The 27383-nt window shown below is 41.5% G+C and overlaps 1 protein-coding gene across 1 annotated transcript in view; it reads right to left on the reverse strand.

The window, feature by feature from the left end:
- Positions 1-15405: 15405 nt before the first annotated feature.
- Positions 15406-27383, reverse strand: part of SLC18A1 (solute carrier family 18 member A1) — a 47987-nt gene continuing 36009 nt past the window's right edge. Inside the window, exons 12-15 of the mRNA XM_070765541.1 lie at positions 20471-20534; positions 18107-18226; positions 17108-17241; positions 15406-15519 (exon numbers count right to left, since the gene is read on the reverse strand). Coding sequence (XP_070621642.1) covers positions 15406-15519; positions 17108-17241; positions 18107-18226; positions 20471-20534 — 432 coding nt within the window. The remainder of the gene's footprint in view (positions 15520-17107; positions 17242-18106; positions 18227-20470; positions 20535-27383) is intronic.

Here is a 27383-nt window from a genome sequence, read left to right on the forward strand (position 1 = left end):
CGAAATATTCCTGTTTAGCTCTTTTTATTTTTTCAACTATTTGTTCTTGTTCAATCAGGTTTATTTTATGTTTTAACAAATCCATTTTCCTTTTAACTTTGTTATCATGTGTATTACTTTGTAATACTGATTTTAATTCTTTTAATTCTCTAATTGTTGGTATTGTTTCTTTTTCTCTTTATTTTTTTTGCCGTGAAAGAAATTGTCAGGCCCCGAATATAAGCCTTTGTTGTATCCCATAAATTTTGTGGTGTTGTTTCTGCATTTTTATTTATACTAAAAAAGATTTCTAATTCTCTTTCCATCCATTCTACATATTGGGGATCTCGTAAAATATTTCTATTAATTCACCAATTAGTTGGTTTTTTATTTCCTTTCCAGGAAATTACTAACGGTTTATGGTCTGCCCAACTGTTTATTTCTATTTCAAAGTATGTAATAAATTCAGAAGTATGTATTGAAGCCCAGGCCATGTCTATCCTAGTCCAAATTTTATGTGGGTTTGAATAAAAAGTGTATTGTTTGGTTAGTGGGTGACGTTCGCGCCAAATCTTTCAATAATAATTTTGAACTCATCTTCCTAAATGTCATTGGCAAAATTGTTTTCTTTTTCTTGTCTTTCTTTTTACCAGAATAATCCATTTGATTATTAGAAATAGCATTAAGGTCACCCACTATTATCATATTTTCAATTGCTAATTCAGTTATTTTATCATGTAATTTCTTATAAAATTGTTTTTGATTTTCATTTGGTGCATAGATGGATACAATGACGAGAGGTTCTAATTCCAATTTTAATTGTACGATTAACCTCTTGATCACTATATAATTGTTTCATCTATATATATAAGGTCCCACAGAGTTGGCCTTCTCCAGGTCCCGTCGACTAAACAATGTCGTCTGGAATCAACTCCCCCCAGAGATTAGAACTGCTCCCACCCTCCTTGTCTTTCGTAAACTACTCAAGACTCACCTATACCGCCAGGCATGGAAGATTTGAGACATCTTTCCTCCAGGCTCCTTATAATTTATGTTTGGTATGTATGTGTTGTCTGGTTTTAATATGATAGGGTTTTAGTTATTTCTTTTAATATTAGATTTGTGTCACTATAATATTGTTTTTATCATTGTTGTGAGCCGCCCCGAGTCTTCGGAGAGGGGCGGCATACAAATCTAATAAATAATAATAATAATAATAACAATAATAATAATATATACACCGCAATACCTCTTTTTTTTTTTGATCGGCTAGACTGGTAAAGATATTTCCTAATTTTGGATCCCATAATAATTTTCTATTCGATTTTTTAATATGCACTTCTTGTAAAATAATTATTTGCGCTCTTTGTTTTTTAAGTTTAGCAAATGTTTGATTTCTTTTTCTTGGATTGTTTAGTCCATTCACATTAACTGAATTTTTTTGTATATCAGAACACATACCTATTTGTGGTATTTCTTTGTGTCTTTGTATTCTCATAATCTACTGCTTAAAATCAATTCTTGTATTTGTGGTTGTTTTCTCCTCACACCTTGAGTTTCCTCCTTGTGGAGTCGAAGATGGAGTCAAAGTCTGTTTTTTTGAAGTTTTTATAATAGTGGTCGGACTTGACATCTTAAAAGAATTTCTAAGCTTCCTTAAATCTGTAAAATTAATTTTCTTCCAAAATGACATCAACTTAACATCGCAAAATTATAACAAATAACTTATCACCTATTTTACTTAATACTTAAAAATTAATTATCATAGCTACTATTATTAATATAAATGCAGCAATATAATAAATGTAATAAAGATAATAAAATATGAATAAAATATAATACAATGCTATAATTATTCAGTTACTTAATTAATTGTACTTAATTACTTAAAAATGGAAAAGGGGAAAGACATTAAAGAAAAAACTACAAAACGTTTATCAATTATCTGAAAAAAGGAGAAGAAAAAGGAAAGAAGAGAGAGAAAAAACACACATCTTATATTTGAAGTAAATTTGGATATATGGAAAACACTTAATATATCAAAACAATTATTCAGTTAATCAATCTTAATCTATTCAAATGTACGTAATACAGTAATACCTCATCTTACGAACTTAATTGGTGCTGGGAGGAGGTTCGTAAGGTGAAAAGTTTGTAAGATGAAACATTGTTTCCCATAGGAATCAATGGAAAAGCTATTAATGCGTGCAAGCCCAAAACTCAGAAACCCAGAAGCCGGCCGCCACCACCGAAGGAGGCTTGAGCCTCCTGATCCTCCCCGCCCCTTTGCCATGCATGTCATCCTGGGTGAAGCGCTGGGGGGAAGGAGTCAGGAAGATCCTCCTGCTCCACCCCCCCAGCTGAAAGCACAAAGGTGGTCTGCCGCCGCCCGCTTGAGCCTCCCTTTCCTCTACGCCACTTCGCCCTGCCTGTCATCCTGGGCGAAGTGTTGGGGGAGGGAATCAGGAAGGTTCTCCTGCTCCCCCCCCAGCCAAAAACACAAAGACCGTCTGCCGCCGCCCGCTTGAGCCAGGATGACAGGCAGGGTGGAGCAGCGTGGAGCAAAGGGAGGCTGAAACCGCCGGTGGCTTCAGCTTCCCATTGCTCCGTGGGCGGCGGCAGACCGCCTTTGTATTTTTGGCTGGGGGGAGAAGCAGGAGGCGCAGGATCGGGCCGGTGGCAGGCGTGGGGCGAGGCAGCAGGTCAGCATCCTGGGCGGGCGGGCGAGGAGGCGCGGCCGAGTGGGCCCGGCTCAGACCTCCGGCGAGGACAGGGCGGGTGGCGGCTAGGCGCGGCAGCGGTGGCGAGGGCGCATCTGACTTGGGGCTGGCGGTGCCCGACGCAGCGGGGAACATCTTAGTAGCTCCGGCACGGGAGGCAGGAGAGGACCGGGCGACCGGAGCAGCAGCGCCGCCGCCATCACCGCCACGTCCGGCTCGGCTTCCCTGGCCGCCGCAGGCACCGCATGCTGCGATCTTCTGGGCCGGCGAGGCTCAGCGGCGGAAGGCGGCCACCTGGCGGGGGAGACTCAGCCGAAAGGGGGCGGGGTTGGAGCCGCAGAGCCGGGCACGCCTTCCGCCCGGAAAGTCCTGCCCCTTCATCCCCGAAGGCTGGCCTTTTTGGCTGGGAGGGAAGGTGAAGCACCGGCGGCTGTAGCAGCTGCTGCAAGATGCTTCCCTGCCCCTCGCCCGTGGCCGGCAGAAGAGTGCTCTTGCCCGGTGGGAGCCAAAGCACTGGGCAAAGCACTCTTCACCTCCCGCTGGGCAAGAGCGCTCTTCTGCCGGCCATGGGCGAGGGGCGGGGAAGCCTCTTGCAGCAGCAGCTACAGCCGCCGGCTCCCCCGCCCCTCGCCCCTCAGCAGAGAAGGATTTAGGGGTAGTAAGTTCTCAGAATGGGTGAACAGTGCAGTGAGGTGGTAGGGAAAGCAAGTAGAATGCTTGGCTTCATAGCTAGAGGTATAACAAGCAGGAAGAGGGAGATTGTGATCCAGCTGTATAGAGCGCTGGTGAGACCACATTTGGAATACTGTGTTCAGTTCTGGGGACCTCACCTACAAAAAGATATTGATAAAATTGAACGGGTCCAAAGACAGGCAACAAAAATGGTGGAAGGTCTTAAGCATAAAACTTATCTGGAAAGACTTAATGAACTCAATCTGTATAGTCTGGGGGACAGAAGGGAAAGGGTGGACATGATCGAAACATTTAAATATGCTAAAGGGTTAAATAAAGTTCAGGAGAGAAGTGTTTTTAATAGGAAAGTGTACACAAGAACAAGGGTGCACAATCTAAGGTTAATTGGGGAAAAGATTAGCCGTAACGTGCAAAAATATTTTACTGAAAGAGTAGCAGATACCAATATGCCTGGGATAAACATATATCTATCCTAAGATAAAATACAGGAATATTATGAAATTCAGAGTGACAAACAATTAGCTATGATCTTCCTAGAAAGCGTTTGGCTACTTAAATTGGGATTTTTTCAAACAACAAATAAAAATTATGAATTTTGATTCCAATTTCATAAACTTGATTAACATGATCTGCACAAATCAAAAGGGCAAAATCTTAATAAATGGGGATATGACAGACCAGTTTGAAATACAAAAAGGAGTAAAGCAGGGGTGTCCCCCTATCCTCGTTACTGTACTACTTATTTTATCTATAGAAATATTATTAAACAGGATTAGGTCAAACATTCAAATTAAAGGGACCCAAATTAAAAACCAAACATATAAAACCCAGGCATCTGCCAACGACCAGGTGTTTTCTCTGGAAGACCCAATTAACTCTGTTCCACAACTACTGAAAGAGATAGAGATATTCGGAGAAATTGCAGGATTAAAAATAAGCAAAGACAAAACTAAAATATTAACTAAGAACTGCTCAGAAAACGTAATAGTGATATGAAACAGGTTTACAAATAACAAAAAAAATTAAATATTTGGGACTGTTAATATCCGCAAGATACTCTTCATTAAAAGAAGATAATTATATTAGTCTACTTCAAAAAACAAAACAAGATATGCTAAGATGGCAAAAGATACAACCAGTGATGGACTACCAAAACTTTTATTACCACACTGTGGGCGTGGCTTATGCATTTTGTTTCAACATCTTTCAGTGCTAATTGGGTGCTCTGGGATTGAGCTCCAAATTTGGTACCAGTACTGCGTTCCTGACCGTACCCGTAAGAGCCCATCACTGGATACAACTATCAATAATGGGGAGAATAGCTATAGTAAAATCCTACATCCTTCCAAAATGGCTATACCTTTTTCAAATAGCACCAATAAAGCTGAAGAAAAAATTATTCAAAGAAATTAACAAACAAATAACAAAATTTGTTTGTGCTGGAACAAAACCGAGGATAAAACTCAAAGCACTCCAAGATCATAGAGTTAGGGGAGGCTTTGGCCTCCCAGATTTAGAGAAATACTACCAGGCAGCAACCCTATTATGGGCGAAAGATTGGATCAATTTGCACAACGAGAGAATTCTAACCCTGGAAGGTTTTAATAAACAAGAAGGGCGGCATGCCCATTTATAGGAGAAAAAGGGTGTGAAACACACACAATTTTAAATGCACGTATGAAGGACAACCATATTACAGGTGTGGTGTTCATGCCCAGAACGCAAGAAATTTTGGACCATGATTCAAACCTGGGTAAAAGAAATACTAGACTACGAATTGGAATTAAAATCGGAAGTGTACCTATAAGGAATAATAACAGAAAAATATTTAAAAGACCAATATTACTTCACTATACATATATTGAGAGCTGCCTGACTAGCAATTGCACAAATGTGGAAAAATGAAAATATACCCTCTGAAACAATGGTAATAAATAAACTACTGGAATGCGCAGAAATGACTAAACTTACCTTAGAATTACGAAATGAGCAAAGGAAAGAAATGTATATTATATGAGAGAAACTGTATATATGGCTTGAAAAGAGAAAAAAGCTATAAATTTAAAAACAATAAAACTGTAATGAGATATCTCATAAAAACATTGTAATGGAAAATGTATAATTGCGTTATTAAGAGAAAAGGAAATACTGTATATTTATTTAGATATATGTAAAATGTATATTGATATAAATAATTACAATTATATACCGACATCAAAGAAATTAATATTAGTGACAGGTAATTAACAATGTTGGATATTGTATTGGGTTTTTTTGTTGTTTGTTAGGTTTTTTTCCCCATTCTCCTTATCTATTATTTTCTTTTTCCCTTTTGCTGTATGCATTTATCTTCTTGTTTTTTGTTTCTATGTATGTATGTAAAACTTTTGAAAATTCCAAATAAAAATATTTTTAAAAATAATACAAGAGAAGGAAGGAATTAAAATAGACTGGTGGCCATAACCACAAATTAAGTCAACATTATATTATGACAAAATGAACTATGGGATACAGGCCCAAAATTTAGTACTAGACCAAATTTTATTAGGTCAAGGAGAAGAATCAATTACAAAATTATATAAATTTTTATTAGAATATAAAATGGAAAATGAAATTGTTAAAGGAAATATGATCCGTTGGGCGAGGAATATTGGCCACAACATACACTTAAACCAATGGGAAAAAATATGGCAAAAAACCCTACAAATTGACAAAATCCGCAACACACAAAGAGAAAATAATCAAAATGTTTTATAGATGGCATTTAGTACTCGCTAGACTAGCAAAAATGTACATAAATCTCAGACCAAATTGTTGGAAATGTGGCCAAAATAATGGAATCTACTTTTATATGTGGTGGACATGTCCTCAAATTTAAAAAAATCTGGCATAAATATAAATTTGGATAGAAGAAATTTTACAGCAAAATAATAATAATAATAATAATAATTATTATTATTATTATTATTATTATTATTATTATTATTATTATTATTATTATTATTTATATTTGTATGCCACCCCTCTCCAAAGACTCGGAGCGGAACTAGAGTCAAAACCGGAAATCTTTTTACTTGGCATATTGGAAAAACCAATTAAAAAAGAACATTATTATCTAATCCAACACATCATAACAGCAACAAGAATAAACATTGTTCAGTCCTGGAAACAAGAAGCAATACCATCTGAAAGAAATTTGATTTAAAAAATACTTGACTGCAGAATTAGACTGATGGAGCTAAACAACCAGGAAGATTCAAAATATCACGAAATATGGAGAGGTTTTTATAAATGGCTAGAAAGAAGGGGGGAAAGGAAGCTGTATGAAAGATCTGTAAGTATGTCTGAAGGGTGTAAAATATTAGATTTGCAAACTTAAAGATGTTGTAACAATCAAACAAAAAAATAGGAAAACAGCAAAATATGATTTCATAGTAACCGCTAGTAGCATGCAAAGTAGAATAATTTAAAAGTAAAGTCAAGAGACAGCGGGGGTGGGGTGGGGGGTTATGTATAGTTTCTTTTTGTTATGTCTATATTTTTCTTTCTTGCTTCTTTTATGGTCTTTCTGTTTGCTTTTTCCTTTTGTTCTTGCATCTGTCCTTAAATGTAGGCAGAATAATGATCAATTGTAGCAATGTGATGATTGAGAAAGTGTTTTTTTTAATGTATATAAACCAAATAAAAATATATATTTTTTAAAAAAGGAAAAGCTGAGCTCAGCTTGAGGGCAATTTTCTCTTTGTAATGGATATTTTGCTATAATGTCAATAATCATGTGGAAAGCAACACTCCAGAAGATAGGTGCAAAATACAGAAGGATCTTGACAAACGTGGACAATGGGCGCTATCTAACAAAATGAAATTCAATGGTGAAAAAAGTAAGGTTTGACATTTAGGCAAGAAAAACAAAATGCACAGGTACAGTATATGTGGTAACTGTGAGAGGTATCTTGGAGTCCTAGTGAACAGTCATTTAAATATGAGCCAGCAGCGTGCAGCAGCTGCCAAAAAAGCCAACACAGTTCTAGGCTTCATTAACAGATGGATAGAATCAAGATCGTGTGAAATGTTAATACCACTTTATCAGGCCATCGTAAGGTCACACTTGGAATTCTGCATTCAATTTTGGTCACCATGATGCAAAAAGGATGTTGAGCCTCTAGAACAGTGATGGTGAATCTTTTTTTCCTTGGGTGGCAAAAGAGCATGCACACCCACGATCATATCTGCATGAGTGCCCACACCCATAATTCAATGCCTGAGGTTGGAGAAAACAGCTTCCCCACCCCCCAAAGGCCCTCTGGAAGTAGGAAAAGGCCTGTTTCCCAACTTCTGGTGGGCCCAGTAGGCTCATGTTTCGTCCTCCTCAGGTTCCAAAGGCTTCCCTGGAGCCAGGGGAGGGTAAAAATGCCCTCCCCCATCCCCCTGGAGGCTCTTTAGAAGCCAAAAACGCTCTTCCAGAGCCTCTGTGTGAGCCAAAAATCGGCTGGCTGGCACACACATGCACGTTGGAGCTGAGCTAGGTTTATGGCTGACGTGCCAGCAGATATGGCTCAGCATGCCATCTGTGGCATCCAGGCCATAGGTTCACCATCACTGCTCTAGAAAAAGGTGCAGAGAATGGGACTTCCGGTCTGATCCAAGGAGCTATCGCTGAAGCTCCGGAGGCAGGGGTCTGCCCTGCAGCTCTGAAAAAGGGAGAACCAATCCTCGGCATCCAGAGGATTCGGCCATTGCGATCCCCCCCACACCAGTGGGAAGCGAAAAAGTGAAAGGAAGAAAGCCAAGATTTCTAAGTCTAATAGAGTGGAAAAAGAATACTAAAAGAAAAGAAGAACCAAGGTAAAATTTCATTGTTCCATGTTAAACAGAAGATTGAAGTAAAGTGAAAGTTATAAGTGAAAGTTTTGTTAACAAGGCAAAAGAGAAAGTTGGTAGAAAAATTCATATCCTGGGGCCAAACAACGGCCGGATCTATTTTCTCTCTTTCATTTCTCAAGCTGAATTTGAACTTTTGAACTTTCAAATTTGGAAGAAAGTTGGATATAAAATTTAAATTGGCATGAAAGTATGAAGAGCTATGATTTGGCAAAACTGAAATAAAGATTGGAATTTCTAAGTCTTCAGAACAACATTGAATCCCGGGCACTACTTTTGATAGCGGAGGGATTACGTTTCTTTTGTTCCAACTTCTAATTTTAAAATGAAATAAACCTGCAATCAGCAATCAATTAAACAACTTAATGAATTGGTGATTTTATTTATTTATTTATTTATTTATTCTTTGTCCAATATACTGTACAATACATATGAAAGAGAATAGATATTAAGTGATATATAAAAGATAGGAAGTAAAGATAGGAAGTAAAGAGGAAGAGAAGTGGGTGGGAAGGAAAGAATATATATGATAAAAGGGAAAGGAAAGACAATTGGACAGGGGACGAAAGGCACATCAGTGCACTTATGTACGCCCCTTACTGGCCTTTGGTGACTGATGAATTAAATAATTAAGAAGATTTACACTGTCTGAGTAATCGTGATTGGAATCGCTGTTATTGGATTATTGCCTGTTTCTTTGGACTCGCAGTAAAGAAGAGATTGTCTCGTTCTTTTTTTCTTTCCTCCTGTCTGCTTTCCTTGGGCTGCTTTTGTAGGATTATTTTAAAATCTGGAACTGACCTAAACTTAATAAATTTTGATTTGGAAAAATACTAGACTTTGGATTTTGACATAGTGACTGAATAAGACTCAGCAAGACTTGGACTTTCCTGGCATTATTTGGCATTTCGAGACTTTGAAAATAATTATAAAAGGTATATTATTGTTGTATTGTTTGATATCTTGTTTTTTCTTCTTTACATTATTTCTGTTTTTTCCTTGTTTCTAGACATTAGTATAAATTTTAAAATAGAAATTGTTACATCTTCATACAGATAAAACACAGACCTGAAGCAGTTGTCAGTCCTTTAATGTGGGTTAAAAGCAGGTAACAAACATCAGAAGAAGAACAAGCCACAGGCTGGTCTGAATGACTGCTTATATACATGTAACCCAGCCCCACCTAGCTCACTAGCCAATCAGCTTACAGTATTGTTCCACACCCCAATTATGGGTAGTTGCAAACCCTGATTGTCCTCAGGACACAACACCCCTTCCCACCTGATTAGTACACACAAAATCCTCTAGATATGTGGGTCGCTTATGTGATCTTATAGAACGGTGAAGTTCAACCTCTGGTGGAGGAACTAATGGTTCTATTTCTCTAGGCAAGGATTGTGATTGTGCTTCTGTGTGACTTTCCTGATGTGGTGATTTCGGTGTCGGCCCTAGATGTTGATTTCCCATGGAGGGGGTAATCTCTGTGTAGTCAGGTAATGTAATGCTGGTTGGTTGGACGGGTGGTACTTGTGATGCTGGCATAGCGGCTTCTAAAGTTCGACAACGTAGTTAATCCATGTGCCAACGCCAGATCCGTCCGTCCCCTAGCTGGACCCTGTAAGAATGCGGTCCAGTTACATCCAAAACCCAACCTGACTCCCAACTCTGTTCTCTCCCCCCATAATTCCTAACATATACTGGATCTCCTTGGGCAAATACTCTCGTGCATTTTGGTGGTTCCTTATCTCTGTTAGGAGTATATGTAGGGTGAATCTGATCTAATCTCGTACGCAGACGCCGGCCCATAAGTACTTCTGCTGGACTCCTGCCTGTGGTAGGGCAGGGAGTTGAATGTTGAGTAGTCAAATAAAGGTTCACCTTATTTTTCCAATCCCGTCCTTTAAGGCGACCTAAGGCCTCTTTTGTAGACCGCACAGCCCTCTCCGCCCGGCCGTTACTTCTCGGATGCCAAGGGGCTGTTAAAATTTGCCTAATTCCCAAGGTGGCTAAATATACTTGGAATTGTGCAGAGGTAAACTGTGGTCCATTATTGGTCACCAACTGATCGGGTAACTCATGTGTGGAGAAGTGTCGGGATAGAATGTTAATTACACTCTCCGGTGTCGTAGACTGTAAGATATCTACCTCTACCCAGCCCAAATAAGCATCTGCCAATACCATAAATTTATGCCCATGGAAGGGGCCAGCCAGGTCAAGATGGACCCTAGACCATGGTCCTCTAGGTAATTTCCACTGCCTTGGGCGTATTTCCGGAGGCATAGGTCTGGAGTTCTGATACTCCCTACAGTGCTCTACCCAGGTCTGAATGGCTTGGTCTAACCCCGGCCACCAGACATAACTACGAGCCAAGGCCTTCATCCGGACAATGCCTGGATGGTATTCATGGAGGAGGCTTAAGACTATGTCCTGTAAGGACGGGGGAACAATGACTCTTGATCCCCACAACAAACACCCTCTATATATAGATAACTCACTTTGCCTTGTCCGGAATGGTATAAATTCACTAGGCATGGTTCCCGTGGGCCATCCCCATTTCATCCAATCAATAATTTGGGAAATGATATTATCCATAGAGGAGTGGGCCGCTATGTCGGCTGCAGACAATGAATTGCTAAATACATCAGAGAACTCATCGAATATACATGAATACACGTCACAGGTTACTGAATGAATTCCTGATACGGACAAACCTACTTTGGTAAACCAGTCCCTCCCCACTAGTGATGGTAGGGGGTTAGTTACAATTATTAGTGGGAGAATCCCAGAAAATGCCCCCTTATTTACATGGACCTTTACCTCCCCCTTAGTTGGGATTAAGTTCCCTTGATAATCCCGCAGTTTCACACTTGTTGGGCTCAACTTAACTTGAGATGGGTCACCAACCAGTTGGGCAAAAATGTCCCAGGAAACCAAACTCCTGGTGGACCCAGTGTCTACTTCCATTTCTAGGGGTGACCCTTCATTAGTTACAATCATGGACATTTCTTTTGTCCCACCTCCTGCTGTTAAAAATACTTCTTCCTCTCCGTTGAACAATTCTTGGTCCGCTTTTGTGGCGAAACAATCGCCTTGTCGTCCCGACGGATGTTGTTGCATGTGACGTGAGGGTATGGCATGCCTAGCGGTTTGATTAGGTGTTGAACGGCAAACTCTGGATAGATGACCCGTTCTAAGAATGATTATTAACACATTAGAATATTATGAACAACATTCTGAAAAATCAGTATCATTAATGTTCTTAGACGCTAAAAAAGCCTTTGACAATGTTAATTGGACCTTTATAAAAATGCAATTAAACAAAATGAGATTCGGTACTAAATTTGTAAACTTAATAGATGCAATTTATTCAAAGCAAACAACAAAAATTATATTAAATAATGAGCAATTGGAAACATTTGAAATAAGTAAAGGAGTTCGACAAGGATGTCCGATATCACCTTTATTATTTATTTTATCTTTAGAAGTTTTATTGATAAAAGTAAGAGCAGATCCAAAAATAAAGGGTTTGACCATTGGAAAAGAAATATATAAAGTTCAAGCATTTGCAGATGATTTGACTTTTATAATAGAAGATCCGATAACAGCAGTCCCAATACTGATACAGACAATAGAACAATATGGAAAAGTTGCAGAGTTAAAAATAAATAAGAGTAAAACACAATTTATAGTGAAAAACATGAATAAAATTCAAGAAAAAAAACTTGAACATATCACAGATATGAAAATAGTTAAGAAAGTTAAATACTTGGGAATATGGATAACATCAAAAACAATATCATTAAAAAATGATAATTACATGAAATTAATCGCAGAAATAAAAAAAGAAAGAAATATGGAACAACTTAAAAATATCTTTTCTGGGGAGAATTGCCACAATTAAGATGAATATTTTACCTAAGATCTTGTTTTTGTTTCAGGTCATACCAATAAATCCTGGGGGGAATTTTTAAAAAAATTTAACAACGATAGTTAAAAAAAATTTATGGCAAGGAAAGAAAGCAAGAATAAAGATAAATATTTTGGAAGATATTAAAGAAAGAGGAGGATTCGCTTTAATTGGAAATTATATTATCAGGCAGCCGCCTTAACATGGATTAGACATTGGATAGTATTAGAAGATAAAAGAACATTAAAATTAGAAGGACACGACCTTATGCTTGGCTGGCATGCCTTTATATGGTATGATAAGGACAAAATACATACATATTTTAAAAGACATACAATAAGAAAGTATTTGTTGGAAGTTTGGAAAGACATAAAGAAGAATCATTTTTTGACTATTCCCAAATGGATCTCCCCCTTAGAAGCAATAACACACCCCAATTCGATAAGGGAAATGAAAATAATAAGATATAAGGAATTACTAGATGACCAAATGAAATTAAAGTCAAGAAATAAACTACAAGAAGAAGGGATTATAATTGACTGGTGGCAATATGCTCAGATTCAGTCTAGATTTCAAAGAGATAGTACGATATATATTTTTAATAAAAGTAAAAATTTCTTAGGTAACTTACTAGCTACTAATCAGACTAAATTAATAGGGAAAGCATATAAATATATGATTGGCCACAAAAATATATATTTGACCTTAAAGGACAACATGATAAGTTGGTGTAAAATTATTGGTAAAGAAATTGATATAGATACATGGGAAAATGTTTGGACTTCAAATTGGAAAATAACAAAATCAGTCTCCCTAAAAGAAAATCAAATTAAGAAGTTCTACAGGTGGCACCTCCCACCAAATAGGATAGCAAAAATGTTCCCTAAGACCTCCCCATTATGTTGGAAATGTAAGAAAGAAATAGGGTCCTATTGTCATCAATGGTGGATGTGTAGTAAAGTTAAGCTTTATTGGAAAATGATAGAAAGAATAATAAAAGAAATAGTAAAACAGGAGATAGAAATAACCCCGGAATTTTATTTACTGGGCATAACTAATCAGAAATATAAGAAAGAAATTTTACATCTAGTTATTCATATTTTGACCGCGGCCAGGATAATGTACGCGCAAAATTGGAAAGGGGAAAATATTCCCAAAGAAGAGGAACCTATTAAGAAAATACTAGACTGTGCTGAAATGGATATGATGACAAGATGGTTAAAAGATCAAGAAGAAACAGAATTTTATGAGATATGGAACAAAGTGTATATATGGATAAACAAGAAGAAATACTAAAAGTAAAAAAAATAAGAGAATTGTATTAGTAGGGATATGATTTAAGAGTTATCTTAGGTCTATGTATGAAGATTTACTTTATAAGGTAAAACAAATTTCTTCTTTTCATTTAAAGTAATAAGTTGATTTTAAGTATTTTTTGAATGTATTCTTTTTTCTGTATTGAAATTTTACTTCTAGAATAAGCGGGGAAGATACAACCCCATCACTATGTTAAATGTATGTTTGTCAGTCTCGTCTATTTTAAGAAAATTAATAAAATATATTGGGGAAAAAAAGAAAAAGAAGAGTGACAAAGATTAGGGGACTAGAGGCTAAAACATATGAAGAACGCTTGCAAAAACTGGCGTAGTTAGTTTAATGAAAATAAGGATCGGGGGAGACATGATAGCAGTGTTCAAACTATTCTCCAAAGCCCCTGAGGGTAGAAGAAGAAGCAATGGGTGGAAACTAAACAAAGAGCGAAGTAACTTAGAACTAAGGAGACATTTCCTGACAGAACAATTAATCAATGGAACAGCTTACCTCCAGAAGTTGAGAATGCTCCAACACTGGAAGTGTTTTTTTAAAAAAATATACTTTATTAGGTTATATAAAAAAGAAAAAAGAAAATGGGAAAGGGGGATGGGAATACAAAAAAGAGAAGTGGGAGGGGGTTGGGGTAAACAGTATTTTTATACATCGACTTATATATATTATTGTATATACATTCCAAATATTTGTCTATATGTAAATATTTTGTATTCAATATTCTTATTTGGATAATCTTATAGCTGTAATGTTTAATAGTACAAGAATAACGTGGAAAGAAGAGGTGATTGGAGATGGGATAGAAAAGGAAAGAGGAAGGAAAGAAAAGAAGAAAGAGAGAAGAAAGAAAAAAAAGAGAGGAGGGGTGGTACCTGCAAACTAGCAGGCATTTGGATTGTGACGGCTTAGTTTGGTTATGTTTATTATTTTTGTTAGTGAGAAGTAATTATAGGTTGCGATATTAGTAAATTTCTGATAATTATCAAATGGATTGAACTCAGACAGGGGTTGTATTGATTTTGGTCCGAATTTCTATTGTGTATATCTTTATTTTGATTTATATTAAGAGATTTTAATTAGTTTTTGTTTTATTGTCCTTAAAGTTGGATAACCATCTGAACCATTTCTCCCAGGCCTTGTAGAACTCTGAATCATTTTTGTTTTGAAATTCCATTGTTATTTTTGATAGTTTGGCGCATTCCATAATTTTACTAATGATGGTTAAGTTTGTCAGAATGTCTTCTTTTTTCCAGTGCTGTGCGTATGTTAATCTAGCGGCCGTTAGTATTTGAATGACTTAGTTTCTGTCTAAAAATGCCCAGAAGGAATAGTTCTGGTTTAGTTATTATCTTTGTCAATATGACTTGCTCCATTATTTTTTTAATTTGTGTCCAAAGTTTTTGGGCGTATGTACAAGTCCACCACATATGATAGTATGTTCCCTGATTTTTTTTACATTTTCAGCATGAAGATGGAAGTTTTTAAGAAGATGCTAGATAACCATCTGTCTGAAGTAGTGTAAGGTTTCCTGCCTAAGCAGGAGGTTGGACTAGAAGACCTCCAAGGTCCCTTCCAACTCTATTGTTGTTGTTATTAAGCTGTGCAAGATCCTGTTAAAAGCATTGAAGCAGCTAAGAGTGTTAAGAAAAACTTTTTCTGTGAAATATTGTTCTGAGATGAGGAAAGAAAGGCCTGCAGTACAGTCCCACTCAGAACTGGAAATAGCTCCCTAAATAAACAGCTTACAGCCATAAAATTCTGAAACAAATATCATAAGTTTTTTCTTATTTGGTCATTCTACAAGCTACAGCAATGGACTTTGCCAGGGAAAAATGCAGGCCACAGTTAATAGAAGAGGAGTTGGAAGAGAGAGAAAAGGAAAAAAGCGGATCCCTCTTTTTAGAAATCAGTCTCGTTTTCTTCATCACTGTTGTCTGTGAGTGGGAACTCTTGAAGGGTCTTTTGAGTAATGGAACTTCTGGACTGCATGGTACACTCCTGGCTTAGAATTGCCTGAGAGAGGAGACAGATAAGGGAAGCAAAATACCAGCATGAGCATCATTGTTACACCCTGGTGATATCAATGTAGAATTTGTTTTTCAAAGAATCTATTATGGCATCTAAAATCATGTATTTCCTCAGCCGTCACATCCTCCCACAAGGAAGAACAATTTGAGAAAAATTGAAATTCAGGCTCTTGCTTTAGGACAGTCATCAGCTAGCTCAAAAAAGAAAGTTTAAGTTTAAGTTTAAGTTTAATCAGATTTGTATGCCGCCCCTCTCCGCAGACTCGGGGCCGCTCACAGCAATAGCAATACAATGTAAGACAAATCCAATATTTAAATTAATTTTAAAAAACCACCACAAATTAAAACCAATCATACACACTAGCGTACCATGCATAAATTTTATAAGCCTAGGGGGAGGAAACATGTCAATTCCCCCATGCCTGACGACAGAGGTGGGTTTTAAGGAGCTTACGAAAGGCTAGGAGGGTGGGGGCAACTCTGATATCTGGGGGGAGTTGGTTCCAAAGGGTCGGGGCCGCCACAGAGAAGGCTCTTCCCCTGGGTCCCGCCAAACCCAATTGCTATTAAAGGTGTGTCATCATTTGTGAGGGAGAGTTTACAAGGGAGAAGATGGTGTGAACAACTATATTGAGGTGACAGTTTCTCAGGATGGAGGGAGCACTTTTGAGGAGACGGTAGACGAGATAAGTCTGGAGCTGGATCGGGAAAGAGGAAGGGATTTATAGCAACTTATTCCTTAAAATCTCTAAGCATCCTTTGCGATAAGAGTGGTAAAAGTTGAGATTCTCTCTATATAATGTTAGCAAACAAAGAACTAAACTTAACTAAACTGTTCTATCATCATATTTGAGATGGGCCTAACATCAGGTGACCAGATTTTTACTTCGGTAAAGCGGGACACCATTGATGGGGGGAGGGGAAAGGATGGACAACTGAAAAATCTCTACTTTTACCTCAACATTTAAATCAAATCCCATTGTGTTCTGCAGCTATTTGCAACCCTCATTTTTTTCTTTCCCCCCATCCCCACTTTGCTGCCCGGGCTGAAGGAAAGTTCGCTCTGTGCGCTGCAGCTCAGTTTGCCCTTCTTTGCGGCTTCCAAGTTTTTCCCCAGCACTGGTGAGTAGAATCTGCTGGGGGAAAAACTTGGAAGCCACAAAGAAGGAAGCTCAGCTCAGCATTGGTCAATTTTGGGCAGTGCAGAAGCTGAACTGCCTGCCGGGCGATTCCTTCAAGTCACGTGATTGCCCGGCATCAAAGGATGAAGAGCTGGTCCTTCCAGCTCCAATGCAATCTCCAGCTGGCGTTCAAGCCACTGACTGGTATTTCTTCAAAAAATCGGGACTTTTTTAGAATGCAGGATGCAGGACAAATAGCTTAAAATCAGAACTGTCCCGCCAAAATCGGGACGTCTGGTCACCTTAGCCTAACATCAATTTTAAATAGAGATAATTGGTTAAGTATCTAATAATTAAAAATAAAATAAAATATTAAGAATGGTTAATTAATAAGTAAACAATGCTGTCTCTTTGCCCACCAGAGACCCCATGCCCATTTTTAGTCGAACTCACAATCTTCTCCTCTTTGGCTGGGGGGCTTCGTAGAAACCAACACAGAGGCGCATATGCGAGGTTGATCCCTGCAATGATGGCCATGAGCCAATGGAAGCCAATAGCTTGTATGAGAGCACCCCCTGTAGAAGGACCTGTCAAAAACAATACATTATTCTGACTGGAGAACTATCCTTGGTTTAGTCAATGAAGGAGGTGGAGGAAGATAGTGCAGTGATTCTCTGCTTTTAAAATGTGTTTCTCTGTAATGCAGTATATGTTTCAATAGAATAGGATAGGATAGAATTTTATTGGCCAAGTGTGATTGGACACACAAGAAATTTGTCTTTGGAGCATACCATCTCAGTGTACATAAAAGAAAAAGATACAGAAAAGGTATAACACATTATAGTCTCGGTACAAATAAGCAATCAAATCATATTAGGAACCAGTCAACATAAATTGTATGGCTACAAACAACAAAGTTACAGTCATGCAGTCATTTGTGGGAAGAGATGGGTGATGGGAACAATGAGAAGACTCATGGTTCTGCAGACTTACTAAACAAGTGTTGTTGCTTATTGGATTGTTTTTGGGCAAAAGAGTAAAAGGTGATAAAATTTTATTTTATTTTATTTTAAATTTATTTTTAAAAAAACTAAGTGGATTTAGGTTTCAGGATTCTTTCTAAGAAAATAATTGTCAATCTTAAAAAAAAAGGAAATGGCGCAATCAAGGGGCAGTATCTATGTGCTGCCCAGAAGAATCAGCAATTTGGGGAGAGCTATAAAAGTGCTGAAGTACAGATCTCCTTTAGGAATTCATATGTTTCAAACAGCTAATAAAAATTCTGCCCCTCCATTTCTGTTCTTCTCATAGAGAGATAATGAACTTCAGTCATGGATGTCTTCAGACCAATCACTCCCTTTTTTGTAAACAGTCAATTAGTCTTCTGGGAATTTCCAGTATATAGATGAAACAAAAAAGTAATTTGTCATTATGGTGCATATTAATCCATACCAATAGCAAAGCCCAGACAGAAAGCCACATCAGCAATGGCATAGATGCTGCCATAAACAGAAGTATGGCGAAGATCTACCAAGTATCCCATGATAGGCATCATTGATGAATCCACCATGCCTGTCCGCAAAATAAAACATAAAGATCTGTTAAGAAATAGCATCTAATCCCTGATTCATGTTTCATGAATAACAAGCCATGATGCTTCCAAAATATGCTTGCATTCACTAAATCTGAAATAGCCATCACAAACAATCTGAAATATACAGTACATTGTACCTTCTTCATATTTGAAACTCAGAATAGTGGCTCTTCCCCACCCATGGGGAAAATCTTTTGCCAAGAATTGGTGTGCCTATAAAATCACTCAGCTGGGCTTGACTGCAGGAAAGTTTCACTTCCTTTTCTATAAAAATTCAGTTCCTTCCTTCCTTCCTTCCTTCCTTCCTTCCTTCCTTCCTTCCTTCCTTCCTTCCTTTCTTTCGATTTGCCAAACCTGAGAGACTCAGCGCAACTTACAACAAAAATAAGAACAGTATAAAATGATTAAAATACAACAATTAATAATAATATAAAACCCTTTAAATATTATCACAACAGTCATACCATCAAACATCCCAATCAAATCTGTCTAGGCTGGAATTAAGGATGTCAGTTCTCATGGACACCAGGCCTGCCAGCAGAGCTAGGTTTTCAAGGCTTTTCAGAAAGCCGGGGGGGGGGGGGCATATGTACCTCAGGGGGTAGTTGATTCCAAAGACATGGGGCTGCCACCACCGTTCCCTGTAAGCTGAGTGCGCTCCAAAATACCCCCCGCGCACCCTTTTCCTCGGGCGCGCGTTCCCCATTCCCCTGCCAGCCCGTGGGGGGCAGGCGGGGAGGCATGGGCAGTAGAAGGGAGCCGCGGCCGCCCCTGCCTCTCCGTGGTGTCTCCGCCCCCTCGCGCTCCTGGCCTCTCAGCCCTGCCCCCCGCCCGCCTGATCCACCTCTCTTTCTCCTCCGCTGCAAGAGAGGTGGGGCAGGCGTTCTCCAGAGGCTGGCGTGCGTGCGGGCCGACACGCGCTCTCCCCATCTCCCTGCCCACCCGCCCAGAACATTCAAAGTAAGAGCGAAGGGTTTTCTTATTTTGAATGTTCCGGGAGGGCTGGCAGGGAGATGGGGAGAGCGCGTGCCGGCTGCCCACCACCCGCCCGATCTGCCTCTCTGTCTCCTCCACTGCAAGAGAGGCGGGGCAGGTGTTCTCTGGAGGCTGGCGGGCGCGCGGGCCGGCGCACGCTCTCCCCATCTCCCTGCCCGCCCGCCCGCCCACCCGGAACATTCAAAGTAAGAGCAAAGGGTTTTCTTATTTTGAATGTTCCAGGCAGGCTGGCAGGGAGATGGGGAGAGCGCACGCCGGCCCGCTCGCCCGACATTGTAAATCACTTTCGCCAGCCTCCGGAGAACGAGAGTGAGGGCAACAGAGCAAGATAGAGAGAAAATGAGAAAGAGAGAGCGAGAGAAAGAGGGGGGAGGGAAAGAGATAGCAAGAGAGAGAGAACGAGAGAAAGAAAGAGTGAGAGAAAGAAAACAAGAGAGGGAAAGTGAGAAAAAGAGAGAGAGCAAGAGGGGGAGAGATAGAGAAAGAGAGAGAAAGAAAGAGAGATGAGAGAGAAAGAAAGAAAGAAAGAAATGAGAGAGGAAGGAAGAGAGAGAGAGAGGAAGAAAGCAAGATAGAGAAAGAGAGAGAGAGAGAAAGAAAGAAATGAGAGAGGAAGGAAGAGAGTGAGAGAGGAAGAAAGCAAGATAGAGAAAGAGAGAGAGAAAGAAAGAAAGATGAGAGAGGAAGGAAGAGAGTGAGAGAGAGGAAGAAAGCAAGAGAGAGAAAGAGAGAGAAAGAAAGAAAGAAAGATGAGAAAGTAAGGAAGAGAGTGAGAGAGAGGAAGGAAGAAAGAGAGAGAGAAGAGTGGAAGGAAGAGAGAAATGATAGAAAAAAGGGGAGAAAAAAGAGAATCAAGAAAATGATTGAGGCAGAGAATGACAGGAAAGAGAGAGAAACAGAGAGAGAAGTGACTCTTGATTTAAAGCATATTAATAGTTTTGCTGGTTGTTTTAGTTTTAATAGTAATGGGTTTTGTTTTTTTAAAATTATTAATTTCTTTTAATAAAAAAGAAAAGATTTATTTGTTTGTTTATTTATTTATTTATTTATACTTCTATGCCGCCCAGTCCCAATACTTTTCTGCTCACACAAAAAAAAAATAGAGGGAACATTGGCTGCCACAGATAAGGCCCTCCCCCCAGGAGCCAACCAACCAGCACTGTTTAGTCGACAATAATTGTCCTGTATTGGTTTGTCACAGGTTATCAAGTCTTCAAAAATCTTACCAAGGGCAAAACCAAGTCCACTGTTAGGTGCAATAAGTCCATAAATATTGTGAGCCAGAGGAATCTAGGGTGCAGAAGAGAAAGGATTAAAGTTCAGAAGAAGACATAACTTATTTCTGATGAAAACTTAAGGTGTCAAGTTCAAAGTATGATTATGCTGTTGCAGCCATTTTTGCTTTTCAGCTTGCTACAGAAGCAGAGGGGAGGGAAAACTAGGTTTGGAATGCCAGTTCCAGGTGACAACAAGATGTGAGGAATGAAGATACTATTCTTTAACTATGTTAAAACTGCAGGAATGAAGTAGAGTTTGTTTTGCTTTCGATCTGTGCTGAAGTGATGTAGTCAATAAAGTTTTGTATTAAGAGATGAACCATTGAAACTTACCTGAATGGTCTTTTCAATGCACTGCAAGGAGAGTCCAATGTGGGTGATTCGTCAGCCTCATTGGAAGGGACTAAGTTAAAAATTAACATAATTAAGCAGGCCCCACACCTAGCTGCTCCCAGCCGGTCAGTCAATAAAAATGAAGGAATAGTGCAAATAACTCAACTTTATTAACCATATGTCAATTATAACTAAACTCAAACAAACCCTTAACCCAAACTTCAAAGTTTACCCAGGCATCCCTGGGCTCAATCTTGGGTGGGTTTGAACTCTCCTTGCAGTGCATGGAGAAGACCGTTCAGGTAAGTTTCAATGGTTCTTCTCTACTGCACTGCTGCAGAGAGTCCAATGTGGGATATACCCAAGCTTAAAACTAGGGGGGGGGGTTGCAACCTGGCCCAAGGTTGCTAATGCTTCACATACTCTTTGTAACACTTTATGCCCAAAGGTTGCTCTGACTGAGGTGTAAGAGGCTAAGCGGTAGTGTTTGATGAAAGTCGTAGGTGTGGACCAGGTTGCTGCATGGCAAATGTCCTCTACAGATGCTTGAGATGCCCAAGCCACTGAGGTGGCCACGCTCCTGGTTGAGTGGGCCATGATGCCAGCGAGGAGCAGTGTGGAACTTGAATTGTATGCTGTTATTATACAGGCTCGTATCCACCTGCTAAGAGTCTTAGACGATTCTCTAGTTCCCGTGGAAGTTGGGAAATAAGATACAAAAAGAGACTCTGTCTTTCTAAAGGATTGTGTGCAGTGGAAGTAGATTTCCAGTGCCCTGCACACGTCTAACTTCTGCCAGTGTAACTCCGACGGTTGGTTGCTGTGCATGCAAAAGTCTGGTAGAATGAGTTTTTGTGAGCGATGAAAAACCATGTTAATCTTGGTTAGGAAAGCAGGGTCGAGACGGAATATTACTCTGTCAGGATGGAAGATACACAAGTCTGGTCTCACTGATAGTGCTGACAGTTCTGATACTCGCCTGGCTGAGGTAATTGCTACCAAAAAGATGGCCTTGAGAGATAGAAGGCGTAGTGGAACTTCATGTAGTGGTTCAAACGGTGGGTTTGTAAGCGCCTGCAGTACAATTGTTTATCCTCTGTCCTGGTGCTCCTCGATCTCTCAGCGGCTTTCAATACCATCGACCATGGTATCCTTCTGCACCGGTTGGAGGGGTTGGGGGTGGGAGGCACTGTGCTTCAGTGGTTCTCCTCCTACCTCTCTGGCCGGTCGCAGTCGGTGTTAGTGGGGGGTCAGAGGTCGGCTCCGAGGTCTCTCCCTTGTGGAGTGCCTCAGGGGTCGGTCCTCTCCCCCTTGCTATTTAACATCTACATGAAACCACTGGGTGAGATCATCCAAGGACATGGGGTGAGGTATCATCAATATGCCGATGATACCCAGCTTTACATCTCCACCCCATGCCCAGTCAACGAAGCGGTGGAAGTGAGGTGCCGGTGCCTGGAGGCTGTTGGGGCCTGGATGGGTGTCAACAGACTCAAACTCAACCCGGATAAGACGGAGTGGCTGTGGGTTCTGCCTCCCAAGGACAATCCCATCTGTCCGTCCATTACCCTGGGGGGGGAATTACTGACCCCCTCAGAGAGGGTCCGCAACTTGGGCGTCCTCCTCGATCCACAGCTCACATTAGAAAACCATCTCTCAGCTGTGGCGAGGGGGGCGTTTGCCCAGGTTCGCCTGGTGCACCAGTTGCGGCCCTATCTGGACCGGGACTCATTGCTCACAGTCACTCATGCCCTCATCACCTCGAGGTTCGACTACTGTAATGCTCTCTACATGGGGCTACCTTTGAAAAGTGTTCGGAAACTTCAGATCGTGCAGAATGCAGCTGCGAGAGCAGTCATGGGCTTACCCAGGTATGCCCATGTTTCACCATCACTCCGCAGTCTGCATTGGCTACCGATCAGTTTCCGGTCACAATTCAAAGTGTTGGTTATGACCTTTAAAGCCCTTCATGGCATCGGACCAGAATACCTCCGAGACCGCCTTCTGCCGCACGAATCCCAGCGACCGATTAGGTCCCACAGAGTGGGCCTCCTCCGGGTCCCGTCAACTAAACAATGTCGGTTGGCGGGCCCCAGGGGGAGAGCCTTCTCTGTGGCGGCACCGACTCTCTGGAACCAACTCCCCCCGGAGATCAGAACTGCCCCTACTCTTCCTGCCTTCCGTAAACTCCTCAAAACCCACCTTTGCCGTCAGGCATGGGGGAACTAAACATCTCCCCCTGGGCACATTTAATTTATACATGGTATGCCTGTGTGTGTGTCTGTTAGTGTATGGGGTTCTTTAAATCTTTAAATATTTTAATTAATTGAATTATTTATGATTTGTTTTACACTTGTTGTGAGCCGCCCCGAGTCTTCGGAGAGGGGCGGCATACAAATCCAAATAATAAATAAATAAATAAATAAATTGATAGCTTCCAGGAAGGAAAGCGGTGTATCGTGGGAGGGTTCAGGTTAGAAGCCCATCTTAGACAATCCCTGATCCAAGGATGATGGGAAAGGGATCGAAAAAGTCCACCTTAAGTATAGTGGCTATGGCCGCCATACGTCTACGAAGAGTGTTTAGAGCAAGTCCTTTGTCCAGACCTGATGGTAGGAAGGATACTGGGTTTGTAAGCACCTGCAATATGATTGGTAGCTCCCAAGAAGGAAAGCGGTATATCGTGGGAGGGTTCAGGTTAGAAGCCCCTCTTAGAAAATCCCTGATCCAAGGATGATGGGAAAGGGATCGAAAAAGTCCACCTTAAGTATAGTGGCTATGGCCGCCATACGTCTACGAAGAGTGTTTAGAGCAAGTCTTTTGTCCAGACCTGATGGTAGGAAGGATAGGACATTGACCACCTTGGGGGGACTGCGGATCTAAGCTCTGGGCCTTGCAGCAATTGCAGTAGGCCACCCAGGTGGCTTGGTAGATCCTTGTTGTTGAGGGTCTGCAGGACGCCTGAATGGTGTTGATGACACTGTTTGGTAGCTGCGCTCTCCTCAAGTGCTCCCCCACAAATGCCACACGGAAAGTTTCCACCACTGTGGACCTGGGTGTGACACTGACCCCTGCCACAGAGAGACTCGATGTTGTGGTATATGCCGGGGGGGGGGGTTACTGACAGTTGCAGTAGGTCTGCAAACCATGGATGTCTGGGCCAGTACGGAGCTATCATGAGGACTTCTGCTTCTTCTTGTATAATCTTGGCTATTACTTTTGGAATAAGTCAAGGTGGAGGGAAGGCATACAGTAGTCCCTCCAGCCAAGGGGCGAGTAGCGCATTGATTTGTTCCACTCCCGGCGAAGGGAAACGGGAAAAAAATCTCTGAACTTGGCTGTTCCGGTGAGTTGCGAACAGGTCCACCTCTGGGGTCCCATATCTGGAGACCACTTCTCAGAACAGCAAGGGGCTCAAACTCCATTCAGTGGGGTCGATTGATGTTCGACTTAACCAGTCTGCCTGGGTATTCAGGATGCCCGAGATGTGTTCTGCTCGGATGGAAGCTAGATGTGATTCTGCCCAATTGAAAACGGCTTGGGCCTCTCGCATGAGCCAGCCTGATCTCGTCCCACCCTGGTGATTGATGTGGGCACGAGTGGCTACATTGTCCGTTAATATGAGGACATGTTGCCCTTGAACTAGTTGAGAGAAACTCTGTAGAGCTAGGAAGACTGCTCTAGTTCCAAGAAATTTATGTTGACTTCCAGGAGGTCCTCTGCTGACCAAAGACCTTGCGCTATGAGAGAGCTGGAGTGTGCGCCCCAGCCCAACAGACTGGCATCTGTAGTAATGGTCACTTCCTGATGTGTCAGGAACAGAGAACCCTGCTGCAAGGCATGCTCACTTCCACCATGGGAGGGAGCGGCGAACCTCTGCACTGATGCATACCAGATTCCATGAGTGGCTGGAACGAGATCTCTGGAAGGATATGAGGAACCTTTGGGGGGGGCTGGTGTGTAGTCGAGCCCATGGTATGATTTCGATGCAGGAAATGAACATTCCTAGCATCTGTGAAAGAGAAGCCAATGTGACTCTTCTCTTGGATTGGAGGGAGGACACCAGGGTTCTGATTTTGTTCCGCTGGTCCTCTGAGAAAAAAAACTTTGCTGGTTAACATGTTTATGTCAGTGCCTAGATGTGGTAAACATCCAGTTGGTGTTAGGTGACTGTTGGGATGGTTTATCATGAAGCCATGCCTCTCGAGTGTTTTGATGGTTTCTGTGAGGTCTTTCTGCGCCTGGCATGCATTGTGGGACAAGATTATGATATCTAAATACGCCATCTATCGAAGAGGACGTGTCCATAGGTCTGCTGTTAATACGTCCAGTAATTTTGTAAATGTCCTTGGTGCAGATGACAGGCCAAAGGGCATTGCTTTGTACTGGAAATACAGATCCTCGAGGCAAAATTGTAGAAATTGTCGGTGGACTGGGACGTGAAGATAAGCTTCTTTCAGGTTGATTGATGTCATTCAGTCCCCGTGACGTATTGAGGCAAGAATTGTCCGCAGCGAGTGCATTTTGAATCGTTGGTAACGCACAAAGCAATTCAGCTGCTTGAGATTCAAAATTAGGTGGCAACCGCCTGAAGTTTTGGGCACGGTGAAAACAATGGAGTAGTAGCCTAGGCCCTCCTGGCCTGGTGGTACCCTCTCGATGGCTCCTATGTCCAATAGATGTTGTATCTCTTGTGTCAAGAGTAGTCTCTTTGGCCGGTTGATGATGACCGGGCAGGTGATGAATCTGTTTGGGGGTAATCGGATAAAGTCTATCTTCAAACCCTGGGCTATTGTGTTTAAGACCCAAACATCTGAAGAGGTAGGTTCCCAGGAGTCTATGAAGGCTTGTAGGTGTCCTCCAATGGGACTGTCCTGTTGGACGTCACTTGTTTTTGCGGTAGCCCCCATGGTTGGAGTCTCTCAAAGGTCCCCTGGCCTGTTGGAACTGTCTGTTCCTATCTCCATATCCTCCTCTATCAGATCTATAGGAGGGTTGGTTATAATTTCCCTGTGTGTATGGTCTTGTAGTGTGTGAGGCCATTGCAGAGGTGTCCGTCCAAAAGGGCTGCCTCCTGAAATATGGAGTTGATTGTCTGTCTTGTCTTCTGTGTGACTTTGGTAATATCTTCTTTTTGTCTTTGTCCTCAATGAGGACTTTGTCTAGAGATTCACCGAACAGTTTTGATCCATTAAACGGAGCTGAGGCTAAGTGTCAATGTTTCCTTTAGGGTGCGTGCCACGCAGGTGCACACACAAAAATAACCCCCCGCGCAGCCTTTTCTAAGGCTGCCCAGCCGAGCTGGGCATCGGAGTTGTGGGTGGGGAGCGACAAAGTTTTTCTTCATTTGAAAAACCGCACACTCCCCATTCCACTTTGACCCCCTTCAAGAAAAGATGGTGGCGCCCATCAGGCACTTCCACCCTTCCCCTGAGTAATAGAGGCTTGGCCTGCACTGGAATGGAAAGGGACAGGCAGAGGCGGCAGCTCTGCGGGGCTTTGAGCTGATGTCAAGGCCTGCGCCCAGAAAAGCGGCACACTTTTCAAACACGCCGCTTCCCCAGGCAGCCGGCTTTGCCTCTTCCCCCGCCGCCGCCCTGAGGCTGCCCCTTGGAGCTGGGGGTGACAGGCCCGGCCTCGGCCTACTCCACCCCAGTGCGGCCAAAGCGCAGGGTGGAGTAGATGGCGGCAGGGGCTGCCAGGCCCATCCATGAGCTTCACTTCCTCCCCCGCCGCTGCGCTGGGGGCTTCCCACCACCGCCGGATCCCCTTCACCACCCAATCCCGGTATGAGACGGCGGCAGCCCACATCAAGAACATGGACCCGGCCACCATCAAACAAGTAGGAAGAGGGGGGAGAGAGAAAGAGGGGGCAAGAGGGGGGGAGAAAGGGGGCAAGAGTGGGGAGAGAAAAAGATGGGGAGAGAGAAAGAGGGGCCAAGAGGTGGAGAGAGAAAGAGGGGAGAGAGAGAAAGAGGGGGCAAGAGGGGGGAGAGAGAAAGAGGGGGGAGAGAGAAAGAGGGAAAGAGAGAAAGGGGGGAGAGAAAGAGGGGAGAGAGAGAAAGAGGGGGAAAGAGGGGGGAAAGAAAGAGGGGGAGAGAGAAAGTGGGGGCAAGAGGAGGCAGGGAGAAAGAAAGCAAGAGAGAGAGAGAGAGAGAAGAGAAGAGAGCAAAAAGGGAAATAAAATAGAGAAATGAGAAAATGATTGAGGCAGAGAATGAGAGGAAAGAGAGAGAAACAAAAGAGAGAGAGAAGTGACTCTTGATTTAAAGCATATGGTAAAAAGCACCCAAATAATAACAGAGAAAAAAAAAACCCAGCCCTCACCTGTTTTGGGAAATGGTTCAAGAGTTCACACACAAGGGGGGAAGAGGCAGGGATGGAAAAAGAGAGGAGAAGTGAGAGAGGGAAGGAATGAGAGAAAAAGGGAGGAAGAGGGAGAAATTAGAAACAAATGAGAGAGAAAAGGGGGAGAGATAGGAGAGGTACCCAGAATTTTTTTTCTTATTTATTTATTTATTTATTTATT

This window comes from Erythrolamprus reginae, chromosome 12 (assembly GCF_031021105.1).
Source record: "Erythrolamprus reginae isolate rEryReg1 chromosome 12, rEryReg1.hap1, whole genome shotgun sequence".
Lineage (NCBI taxonomy): Eukaryota > Metazoa > Chordata > Lepidosauria > Squamata > Dipsadidae > Erythrolamprus > Erythrolamprus reginae.